This window comes from Olea europaea, unplaced genomic scaffold (assembly GCF_002742605.1).
Source record: "Olea europaea var. sylvestris unplaced genomic scaffold, O_europaea_v1 scaffold4232, whole genome shotgun sequence".
Taxonomy (NCBI): Eukaryota; Viridiplantae; Streptophyta; class Magnoliopsida; order Lamiales; family Oleaceae; genus Olea; species Olea europaea.
Window position 1 is genome coordinate 11,666 of NW_019262153.1, and position 12,779 is coordinate 24,444.

Below are 12,779 nucleotides of genomic sequence, written 5' to 3' on the forward strand. Positions count from 1 at the left end.
GATTTTGTTTCTTTAAATTTTTTTAATTACTAGTTTAAACCCAGTTCAACTCTTGACCCTTTACTTTTCTCGTCAATGACCTTTACCTTTTTTCTGGTCGTAATGATTAAGAGCAACCAAGAACAAATTATTCATTGTATTGTAAAATTCTATTGGATATTTGTGTTCCAAACTTACCGCGAGAGCAATTAAACCCGTGACTATCCCTGTTTTGATTGCTGTGGTCAAATAAGCCGATCCAAATTCCAGATCCATTATTGATAGAGGATTTATCCCTTTCCTCAAGTATCCTATCTGTATATACATATAATTCCAAATTGTACACCATGTAAGAACTCTTATTCCCAAAGCAAAAAAAATGAAAAAGAATTCCAAGTGCTGAGGACAATCCAAGCAAGTTTGTCTGAATATATGCAATTGTGCAACCTACATTAAATGAATTCACATGCGGTTATCTTATTTTTCAGTTTGGTGACGTAAACAAGAAGATTTCTCTAGACAAGATTTGTTCCACCATATTTCCGTGAACATAAATTGGTGACATGTGCTTACGGTATACATGTAACAGTACCAAATTATCAAATTTACCAAGCGCAAGTGAGGTATAGGACAAGACTTTACCAAATAAGTAAGACCAAGGACCATTCATTCAACAATTGTCCAAACATGTGCACGAACATGCGTGTAATAAACACATATGCCATGTTTTTCAGCACGAATGAGGTACACAAGAAGATGTCCGAAGACACAAAAATAGTAATAAAGGCCAAGGACCACCCATTCAAAAGTTTTCTAAGCATGCGGACGAACAATAATTGAACTTACTTGCGCATAATAAACACATAAAATACCATATCAAGATATCGAGTTATCAAACTTACCACTTGGATGCCGTGCTTTTCAGCGTGAGTGAGGTAAACAAGAAGGCTTCCCAAGACAATTGATGTTAGTGGTGCCATTGCCGATATCCAGAACAACTTTGGTTTCTTTTTGCTCTAAGATTTAATAATCGCACACGGATATAAGTTTTGTTAATAAAAAAAGTAACCTTAAAACTTGTGTTTGATAAAATAAATAATCAATTACTTTTAAGCACAATCAAGAATATATTCGACAAAATTCATAATTATTGATTAATTATTAGGATTTTAAATTACTTACGAAATATCTGGAAAGCAGAAGGTAGAAAAGGAAACCGGATCCCAGCACGGCACTTTCCCATCTCCACTGCAAGACAAGATATCGACAATGTCAGCATTTTACCGTTCAATCAGTTCTATGATTGAAAAATGACAAAAACGCCGATCACGTAAAAGTTTGCCTTTTGTTAGCTTTTATTGTTACTTTTATCTTTTTTTCTAAAGGACAGAAGACTATATTATGAAACTGGGAAATAGGTATATATATTATTTAAAAATTTATATTTTTATCTACTTTTCTGTGCAGTGTTACCTGAGGCTTAGAAGGAATTAGATGATAAATCGTAAAACTGTGAAAAATTCATTGCTACGAAAAAGAGCTATTTTTGTACATAAGTGAACACTATTTAGTGCACGTTTAGCTAAGCTTTAAGTGAAGAAGTGATTTTATAAAATTGAATAACATTTTATTGATAAGAATTAAAAACAAGTAATTTAGTTTAGAAATGACGTTTTAACATTTCTGCTTTTAAATCAGAAAATTTAACTTACAAAAAAATATGTTTGAAAAATAATAAGTAAATTTTAAACGTGTTGATATTTTTCTCTAAATAGCTCAAAAAAAAAAAAAGTTATTTTTCTAGACCGTAATCTCTTTAGTATATTTTCGGAAAAGACGAAAGGATGGACTTTTGGCTAAAAATAGAAAAAGACATAAAAATAAACATATTTCCCTAGACGCTTATCTCTTAATTAAGTAGTCGTAGTTGCTATATCATACCAAACATGCTTAGAAAAGATGACAGGTACTTAGACCTTTGGCTAAAAACATGAAATTAAAAGGGTAATAAAATAAAATAAAGTTATTTTCTACACGTGAATTTCTTTAGTGCATAATTACTATACCATATTGCGTACCAAACAAGTTGGGAAACTTTGGCTAAAAAAGGAAAAAGAACAAAATAAAATCATTTTTTTCTTGACGCTAATATCTTTAATACGTAATTACTATATCATATTGTGTATCAAACACGCTCGAAAAAGACGGGGAGGAAGATACCTTGTGTCTTTGACTAAAAACCGAACGCATGACGGACACAACATCTGTAGCACTTGTAAAATGGTCGAGGCCAAGAATCCCTTTTAACTGTTGAAGGCTCACAACAGTGGCTGCTCCTCCCATGAACCCTACTATGGTTGCATGGGATAAAAAATCCACTATAAACCCTAACCTGCAATATTTTTCTACCGATATTAATACAAATAAAAATTATTTATATTAATTAAACCTATTAAATGAAAACATTTATATGTTTAATAGTCTATAGATCGAGATTTCAAATGAGGTCATATAACATGTTACTAGAGCCAGATAAAGATCTGGATTTAAATCGAGTTACTAATATTTACTAAAATTGTTGGGGTGCCCGATATGTAAATAAGTAAAGTAATCCATCTCGACTTTAACTTGCCTGAAAATGCCCAGAGCAGCTTCGAAGAGGCCAGTGAAAAAGGTTGCTGTAAAAGCAAGATGAAGATAAAGTTTTGGATTCTCATTTGCATTCACTACATTGCCTAACATAGAAGCTGTAAGGAGTGATCCAACAGCAACAGTCCCCACTGCTAAATCCTTAGAACTTCCAAAGACTGCATATATTAATGGCGGAACAAAGCTTGAATCTGTGGCAGTAATCACATCAACAAGCGAAAAATAAGTCATTATCTGAAAAGCACTTTTAATCAACTTAGGCTCAACAGTAGTGTATGTTTTCACTCACATAGGCCAAGAATTGGTGGCAAGTTTGCAAGTTTTGCATAACTGATTCCTTGAGGAATTGCAAGGCTGGCTATGGTGATTCCGGCAATAAGATCAGACTTGAAGAAGTTAAGGCTGTATTTAGGACCCCATTCGATGATTGGAAAGAGATACTGAAGAGCTAATAGGAACTTCCGGCGCGGCGGCTGGTTCTTGGATTGCCGGAGTGGATCATCGGGGAAGAATGTCTCTTTTAGAGTGTTCTTCAGTGACTTCACAAATGGCTGCGGCGGCGGGATTGCCACCCGCCGGTGATCTTCTTGACCCATTTATGTTTTCTTGTGAGTTTAGAAGTGTAGAGGGTTTAGATAACTATGTTGCAAAGAGAGTTTAGCTGCTGGAGGTGGTGGAGGAGGAAGGAAGGGACCGAGGGAGGCATTGGGGGTGGGCTTAGGGTGGTGGGAGTGGGTGTCCTTTATAGCCGAGGGTATCAGTGAATGTACTGTTTTAAGATCACATTACGTGGACCCATAAATCAACTTGATATTTATGTTGATATTTGGTGGAAATTAAAATTTCGATTTTAATTTAAAGTAAAATTAAGAATTAATTTTAACTATACATATTTGATTCACAATTTTTCAATCAAATAAATAAATAAATAAAATTAATTCCCTACCAAACAGGAGGGACAATAAAAGAGATTGTATTTATTTGACACATGCACATCAATAAAAGAGATTTTACAAGTAATTGACTATTTGGTACACTTAGGAAGACGGGCAATTGAAAATCGGCATTTCCTAACAGCGTAAATGATTTCGTATGTTGAACACTTCAAAAACGGGGTCGTGCAAGTTAATTAAACTAGGTCGTATTTTGAACACTTTGAAAACTAGGTCGTGCAAGTTATTAAAACATTTGAATTTCCACGTTATTTTTCTAATTTAATTTTTCTAACATTGGATGTTTGACGAATTCACATAAAAATTGATTTTTTAGATAAAACTTTAGTTACTTCGATACCATCAACTTGGATCGAGTCTTTCTTACTCTTTTGTTCAATCTTTGTCCCTTAATCTACTGGCTTCGTATAAAAGTCTTAGTCCATTTTCGACTTGGATTCGTTATACTCAAAAGTTTCAACTAGTTCTATCTTTCAGTGTTCGATTTTTCAACTTTGTGCAAATTCAATAATGTGATGGTTCTAAGTAGATATATTGCTAATATCCATGTGTATCTTCTCTCCCTAGACTAGTAGATATTGTGATGCTAGGAGCACTCTCTTCTAAGACTACGGATAAAAGAGTATTTTATAGATCTTACTCTAACGATGACAAGGGTAGAAAAGTTTAATTAACAAGAGAAATATTTTGAAACACATCGTCTCCATCATTAGTCATCCACTTACTTCGAAATAATGAACTGGACCAATAAGAAATCCCTAAAACAATATTAACCATTTTATTTTCAGTAGATTTAAGATCACACATATGTATTCACATTTATCAAATATTTATTAAATAATAGATATTATAACTCGGAAATGATATCGCATTCATCAAATATTTATGTATTGTGGTTAAAAAAAAATTTAAATCACATCAGACTAATTGTCATCGATATTTTTGTAAAATGTGAGTCAAAAAAAAAAAATTTGAAATCTTTTTTTAGTTGATTTTTCATTGACTATTGACGTGGTAAGCTGTCATTGGCTGGAATTACTTTGAATGTTAATTAACCACGTGTTAGATAAATCATTTGAGTTGGGAATTTTTTACTCTTAAATTTTTTTGCTCTCTGATTTATACGGGCGTGTTTGGTTAAGCCTATATAAATGTAAGTTGACATTTAAGTAATTTTTTATCCACAATTTCTTACTTGTTTACATGTCAAAATACTACTTTTTTACGAGTAACTCATGAACTGTTCAAACTCAGTGACTTCTTTCTAACTTTTACCCAAAAAATTATCAATAAATAAACAAATTATGTTAAGACATACTCGATTTTGGCTTTCCGTTTCATTTTGACTGACAGTTGGGTGGGAATTCATGTGATGGTTTCGAAGAAGGAGACAATTCGATTAAGTTGCATTCCTCCATCGATGAACGGATTTTTCTTGCTTTATTTCAAAGTTAACTGTTTAAGTTCAGCCAAACGTGCATGAAGTATTAGGATGATTCTAATGAGGTGATTAATTAATTCTCATACCCTAATTTGGCTTAAAAGAAACTTTGATTAAGATAGTTTGACACCTTACACTTCCAACCAGTCTGATATTTAATGAGAGGAAATCAATTGTAGATTAAAGTGTCTTTCCATGTTTAGCTTGTCCAATTTCAATTGCATACGTTCTTGAAAAGTATTTTATGGTCAAAGTTAAAATTATTAATTCTTATCAATTCATTCACGTTGATATAACAACTCTCTCTCTCTCTCTCTCTTTCTCTCTCTCAAAGTATCTGGAGTACTAATTTTTAAATATAAAGTGCTTGTATAATATTTTAAATTTGTCTCTCATTAATCACGAAATTTTGGGAGACTTTCACCAAAAAAAAAAAAAAAAAAAAAATTATTTCCTTTTTCCCTCTACGAATATTAGAAGTATGATTAAAATTTATTTTTCTATTGATTATATTTATTTCTATTTATCTTTCTCTCTCTTATTGTTTTTCTTTATTTTCTATGAAAAAATTAAATTGGATTCTTATAACATTTTTTTTTTCTCTTTTCATTCATTTTTTATAAAAAAATATTATTTTTTTATTAAATTATAAAATTTTATATGAAAAAACTATATATATATATATAGTTTTGATTATTAATTATTTAATTAAGGTCTTAAATTTTTATTTTTTTATTATGTAGGTAGAATAAGGGGAAGGAAAAGGGGACTTATGGGAATTAACACCTCATATATGAGAATTTCATATCAAAATCATGTGAATTCTATTTCCAATGAAATATTTCAAAAGTGTTTTGAATTTCACAAAAGTCTATAAAAATTTTAAAATGAAAATTCATAGAAGTCTACGAAAAACTTTTACTAACTTCATACAAATATTTAAAAGATCCACGAAATCCACAAAAATCATAACTTAAAAAAAGTTCATCAAAGTTTTCAAAAGTTTCGATTGAATAAACCCCCCTAAAAGTACGTCTTGCTCAATACATATCAAAATCACGATTTGAAATTTTTAACTTTGTAATTTAATAAATTTTAAGATTAAAGTTAGAGCAATCTCTGGATTACTGTCTTTTATTTTCTCAAAATAAACATATAATTATGTCTAAATCTAAATGGAAAATATTTGAAAAGAAAATATTTATTTTGTCAAGTTTTTCCATCTAACAAAGAGTTTGGATCTACACAAAGTACTAGACATTAATTATTTTATTTATCGATCAATTTGATGAAGTTCCTATTAGCTTGTACTGGGAAAAATTTTAACATTGTCTATTTTTACTTGTGTGACACAATTTTTTTAAGCATTCATAGTTCCATTGAAGAGATTCGTAGACACCTATCGTCTCTCATCAGAAAAATTAACGTAAGCATAAATTATGTGAAGACTGAATTAAGAATTTTGTTTATTATTATTTAAATATTTCTATATTTAGCGAGATCAACTATAATTTATCTTACTATTTTTATTTAGGATTGCGTTTGGTGTACAAGACCTCATGGGCCCTGTATACCAAGGGCACCCATCGCCTGTCTGGCCTTGATAAACTATATATTTGTCCTTTTATTTAATAAACTATTTTTAAATTTGCCACCCGGAGGCTAAGACAAATAATGCATCTCAAGTCCCTATTAGCTTGTACTGGAAAAAATTTAAACATTATCTATTTTTACTTGTGTGACACGATTTTTTTAAGCATTCATAGTAACATTAGAGTTACTTCAAGATTCGTAAACACCTATCGTCTCTTGTCAGAAAAATGAACATAAGCATCAATTTTGTGAAGACTGAATTAAAGAATATCGTTCGTTATTATTTAAATATTTCTATATTTAGCAAGATCGACTATAATTTCTCTTACTACTTTTTATTTAGGATTGTACTTGGTGTACAAGACCTCACGGGCCCAATATATCAAGGGCGCCCACCGCCTGTCGAGCCTTGATAAACTAGATTTATCCTTTTATTTAATAAACTATTTTTAAATCTGCCACGCGGAGGCTAAGACACATAATGCATCTCAAGTCCCTATTAGCTTGTACTAGAAAAAAATTTAAACATTGTCTATTTTTACTTGTATGACACGATTATTTTAAGCATTCATAGTTACATTAGAGATACTTCAAGATTCGTAAACACCTATCGTCTCTTGTCAGAAAAATGAACGTAAGCATAAAATCCGGGAAGACTGAATTAAAGAATATTGTTCATTATTATTTAAATATTTCTATATTTAGCAAGATCAATTATAATTTATCTTACTATTTTTATATAGGACTGTGCTTGGTATACAAGATTTCATGGGCCCTGTATACTAGGGGCGCTCACCGCTTGTCGGGTCTCGATAAACTAGATTTATCCTTTTATTTAATAAACTATTTTTAAATTTGCCACGCGGAGGCTAAGACAAATAATGCATCTCAACTCTCAAGCATAAAAATGTTGCTAATCTGCCAAGATTGACTGATTGAATGGTCCACGCTCATCAGCTCATGTATGTATCAACTATAAAGAGACAGCACTAAAAAAAAAAAAAAAAAAAAAAAAAAAAAAAAAAAAAAAAAGAATAAATAAAGAGGCAGCACTAAATGTGGATCACCTGGTTCCACCACCAAGATTACTCCACGTGTCCACACAAGATGGTGAGCCTACTTCTGTTGCTGGCTCTTCACCTTGTTCCTTCATACACAACGTCCATCGCCTTATAAGTTTAATGCTAATTTCAATATCTATCAAGCAAAACTATGATATGTTTTTGACAACCAAAAAAATTATGATACTTTTACTGACTTCAAATGGACGTTCGAGTTATGATAAGATTTCATCCTCTAGCAGTCACACTCAGAGTAACTTTTACGGCTATTAATTGAAGTAATTAATCAAGAATTTTAGAAGCATGTTGTGTGGCGGGAATAAGTTTGATAAATTCGACAAAAAATAAGTAACTTGTAAAGGTACAAGTAAGTCTATAATTTTCATAATAAAAACTTACTCGTTGACCACTTACTTTGTTGCCAAACAGTTTTTCTTTTGAAATTTGGCAAACAATCCCTAAAGAAGTCTCCAAGAACTTTGTCTACCATTCAATCATAGGTGAATTCTCTAAAAATATCCAATCTCATCTAAAAGTTCAAAATATCACAAATAAGGGTGAACAAAAAATTCGAAAAAAAAGCGACCAAACCGACCAAACTCAACTGAGTCGTCAATTTGGGTTGGTTTGAATAAAAAAAATTAGTTTGTTTCGATTATTTTTAATTATTAAAAAATCAGGTCGGGTTGGTTGCGATTTAAAGATCTAGCCCATCAATTAACCGACCAACCAACTAATAAACTTTTGTTTTTTTCATATTTTTGAACTTAAAAAATAAAATGATAAAAACTCAAATATAATTCTTCCTCAAATAATTTACCATCTCCATTTTACCAAGAAAATATAGGTGTGTATGTAAATTTTTTAACTCAGATAAATGTTTAAATCGCCTAATCAAACAAAACCGATTTGGTTTGATTTCAACAGTTAGTTTGGGTTTCGAGTTAGAATCAAAATCAACTCAACCCAAATTATGCTCAGTCTTGATCACGAGAAGGGATAAACAGCTATTGAAAATTTCTAGATAGAAAATGGATTTAAAAATTTTATTTTTATTTTATTTTATTTATTTATTATTATAATTTTTTATTTTTTGCGGAAATTGAAATATACCACGCTAATGTGTGCATCGAAGAGTCAATTCTTCGACATTCTAATTAGTGTTTCACATATTAAACAATTTCCATGTCCAAGTGTCTAACAACTATTTTTGACAAATTTTCCTTCAATTTTAGACCGAGAAAAAAATGATCGGTATAACTTGTGATGTTAATATTAGTGGTGCTAGAATTAACAACTCGTGCTTTCTTTCCATTGGATGCATTTTGTTTTAATAAAAAAAAAAAAGAAAAGTAATTATATTCACTCCACAATTTTTATTAGTAGCGCCACATTTTAAGTTCACTTAAGGTCCTCAATCTTTGCTGATTTTAAAACTTTTGTCCATACTATTTTTTCATTGAATTCTAATCGTCAACATTCTATTTACTAACAAATATTATCTTTGACGATGGTTTCAGTGAAATATTTTTTTGTGTGCTTTAAAATGAGAACTAGAAATATTTTACCACACTTTTGCATTTATTGTTTTTTTTTAAAATATGATTAAAAATAAGTTATATTACGATATAAGACACGAGATGTGTTCATTAATAAAATGTTAAAGATAAGAATGAGTAAAAAAATAAAGTTTAGGACATAAGGATTACAATAAACAAAGATCAAGGGACTTAAACGAAATAAAAAATGTAATGTGAATTTATTACCAAAAAAAAAAAAAATACTAAACTTTGAACTCCATGTATTAAACCTTTCTTTTCATTATGTACCAGACCATTTACTACACGTGAAATACTGAGGAGAGCCAAAAGACAAGGGAAATTAGACGATTAAAGAATCAAATCTTGTGTCTGAGACACAGTATCACGGGCTAAAGGTAATTTCCCAAATGACAAAAAAGACACCAAATAACAAGTACTTTGTCTATATTCTTATCTATCACAAATGAGCTGGATGAATTATATAAGGGCTAATATATTCTTATAATAGATTTTATAAGTAATTATATTATTTAATTCATATACTATGGATGACATGGATCAAATATTCTTTGAGAACATTGGTAAGACAACATATACGATATTTCAAACATAAAATAGTTAAACTTCGTATGATCATCGAAAGATGTAAAAATGTTTCATAGAGATATGATAAATAAATTCACAAATATTCAGTCTTTTCCATGGCTAACCTAATCTTCAATACAAATTATATCGAAATGAAAATTGGAAAATGATATTCTTATAATTTTATTGATTAGTGGGCAAGGAAAGTTGTTGTCACGATCAAGTTATAGGAACATTTAACCTTTCAAATTATTATTCAATTGTTGTTCAATTTTACAATTAGGTTAGGTGGTTGTCCGTTGTCATGTGAACAATTTTTTTGAATCTTCTTGACTCGAGAAATGTTATTTTAAAAATATATTTATTTTTTTACTCTTGTAAAAGTCTAAAAAATATTTATGCCACATACAGGGGCGGATCTAGGGACGGGTCAGGTTGTGCTAGAACCCGTCCCTCCTACCCAAATGCTAATTAAAAAGAAAGATCTGAGTAAAAAAAAAAAAATAATAAATTTATGTGTGATTTTTTATTTTTTATTTTTGGCGGGTCAGCTTGTTCCGAATATTTTCTTGGATCTGTCACTGGCCACATACTTCTATTTTTTCACCCTACATCCATTGTAACTTGCTAAGAATACCATATACATTCTATATATGTTTAATAAACTATAATCATTATCCTAATTGATAACGAATCCTAATCCTCATTCCAGACTCTCTCACCTTCTACCACCAACCATTGCACGGCTCCTCTCAGATTTCAATATCCCACAATAATCACCACCATATCATACAGCTTTTTTGCCTCTACCAACCATCGACGATCTAGAACACAAAAAAACCATTTAATAGCATTTCAATCTTGTATTTGATTAGTAAAATATTTAGGCTCTGTAATTTTACATGGAAATTTTTTTCTCAACTTTTGGGAGTGTTTGATGGCAAACATTTTCTATCATATGTCAATGCCTAGTCAAAAGAATTAATTGCCCGCCCACCTAGAAAGCGACTGATGAACGTCTATGAGTAGACACCTTGCATTGTCTATAAATACTGAAAGACTTAGTTAAGAAGAATGTAAGTGTTATTCCACCACACAAAGTAGATATATTTTCTCGTCCCCTTTAAGCTTGCGTATTCCAACAAAATTTGTCACCACCATAGACTAACTTGATTGTCGGAGTATATGTGGCCGCCGCCACCACCGCCAAGAACAACCATATACGCTTGACCATTTGTTGTTGCACGCAGGGAAGAACACGTGGAGTAGCTCTTGGTTGGCCACGTGGATGAACCAATTTACGAGGTCAACAACTAGTAATCTAATCTCATTGGTGCTAGATAACATTATTGAGTTGTGAAATCATCCCTAATTTTTTTCATCAATTCTAATCAAGAAGTCCTTTAAAATTTTTAGTGGAAGATATACTCATATATGTTTTCTAACTTTTCAATTCAAAAATCAAATTTAAAAGTTGTTTGTTAAATATTCAGTTAATAATTCAAATTTTTTAACATTAATAATAACATTATAAAATTAAATTAATCAACATACCCCCATCCACCCACCTCTTCAAACCCTAAATTTTTCCTCATTATTCTCTTTCTATATTCTTTCCTCTTCTACCTCTCTCTAACAGCAGCGTTCATCGCTGTAGCTTACCTGTTATGAGTGCGGCGCAGTTGTGCTATGTCGTTAGTAGCACTATATTAGCCTGGCTATGGGGTTCTGTTGCTTGGCACTTGTCGCAGATGCTCTTTGGTGGCAAATGTCGCGCGATGCTGCGCAAGCCTGCATAGTTGCGTTGTCATTAGTAACACAGTATCTGCACGAATATGGGATGGTGTTGCTTCTTACATTGGTGCGTCACTGCTTTCTTTTTCATCTTCATCGGTGTTTCTTTGTTTGCATTTGTGTGATCTATTTTGTTTGTTATCTTCTCTGTTTTTCTTCACATATTTGGAGTGGTGTTGATGGTTGTAGTGTAATAGAGGTAGAGGAGATAGTGAATTTGAGAAGGTAGTTGCGGTGCTTGTTGATAAAGGCTGTGGAGGTAGTTCCTACAAACGACTTGAGATTTTTTTGTGGGGGTTGTGGTATGGTAGAGATAGAGGATTGTTCTTGGTGCAGTGGTGGTGGTAGTGGGGCTAAATCACTAGTAGTGCAGGTGGTGGCGATGGCAATGGTGCTGGCAGTGGTGGTAAGGTAGCTAGGTGTTCGATTGGTGACAGTGGTGGGATAGGAGGTTGAGAGGGTATGAAGAGTGTTTGTAATAAATTATTTGAGTGATTGTAATTGAGAAATTAATTAATTTGTAACCAACAAATAATATGTAACCTAAAGATGTAAAATTGCGACTAAATTTGTAATCGTAATTCATAATTTGTTAAGTTGTAATAAATTAATTTGATAATTTGTAACTGTGAAATAAGTTGTGACATATAAATAATACGTGATACATTAATTTAATAATTTGTCATCGATAAATAAATTGTGACCTATAAAAGTTATGATCGAGAAATAAATTATGACATATAAAATTTGTGATTTGTGATCAATAAATAATATATGACCAAATAATTTGATAATTATAACAGATAAATAATTTGTAATCTATAAGTGAGTAACTGTGTCCATAAATTGTATAATTGTGGCTTTAATATATTTAATCAATAAAATATTTCTAATTATTTATTTAATTAATAAATTTTAATTACAACCTGATTTTTGATTTCTTAAAACTAATTTCTTAAAAAATGAATTTGTATATACTAACCACCTTATTTTTGTACTATTCCTAAATTTTTATTGTTTCTCTTCTTTGGTTTAGGATTCTCCTCTCTGGCTTAGGATTTTTCGGGCTTTACCTTCAACAGCTAAGTATCGAAAGGGAGAAAAAAAAATCATAAATCTGTCATTAAGTATGTGCCAAATCAATTTTTAGACATTAAGTTTAAAAATGCAAAAATTGGTATTT

At 31.1% G+C, this 12,779-nt stretch overlaps 1 protein-coding gene across 1 annotated transcript in view; it reads right to left on the minus strand.

The window, feature by feature from the left end:
• LOC111387747 (sulfate transporter 3.1-like) overlaps positions 1–3,354 on the minus strand; it is a 5,749-nt gene extending 2,395 nt beyond the window's left edge. The window contains exons 1-6 of the mRNA XM_023012332.1: positions 2,918–3,354; positions 2,612–2,819; positions 2,200–2,371; positions 1,162–1,227; positions 882–995; positions 178–294 (exon numbers count right to left, since the gene is read on the minus strand). Coding sequence (XP_022868100.1) covers positions 178–294; positions 882–995; positions 1,162–1,227; positions 2,200–2,371; positions 2,612–2,819; positions 2,918–3,224 — 984 coding nt within the window. The 5' untranslated portion in view covers positions 3,225–3,354. The remainder of the gene's footprint in view (positions 1–177; positions 295–881; positions 996–1,161; positions 1,228–2,199; positions 2,372–2,611; positions 2,820–2,917) is intronic.
• Between the last annotated feature and the right edge of the window lie 9,425 nt (positions 3,355–12,779).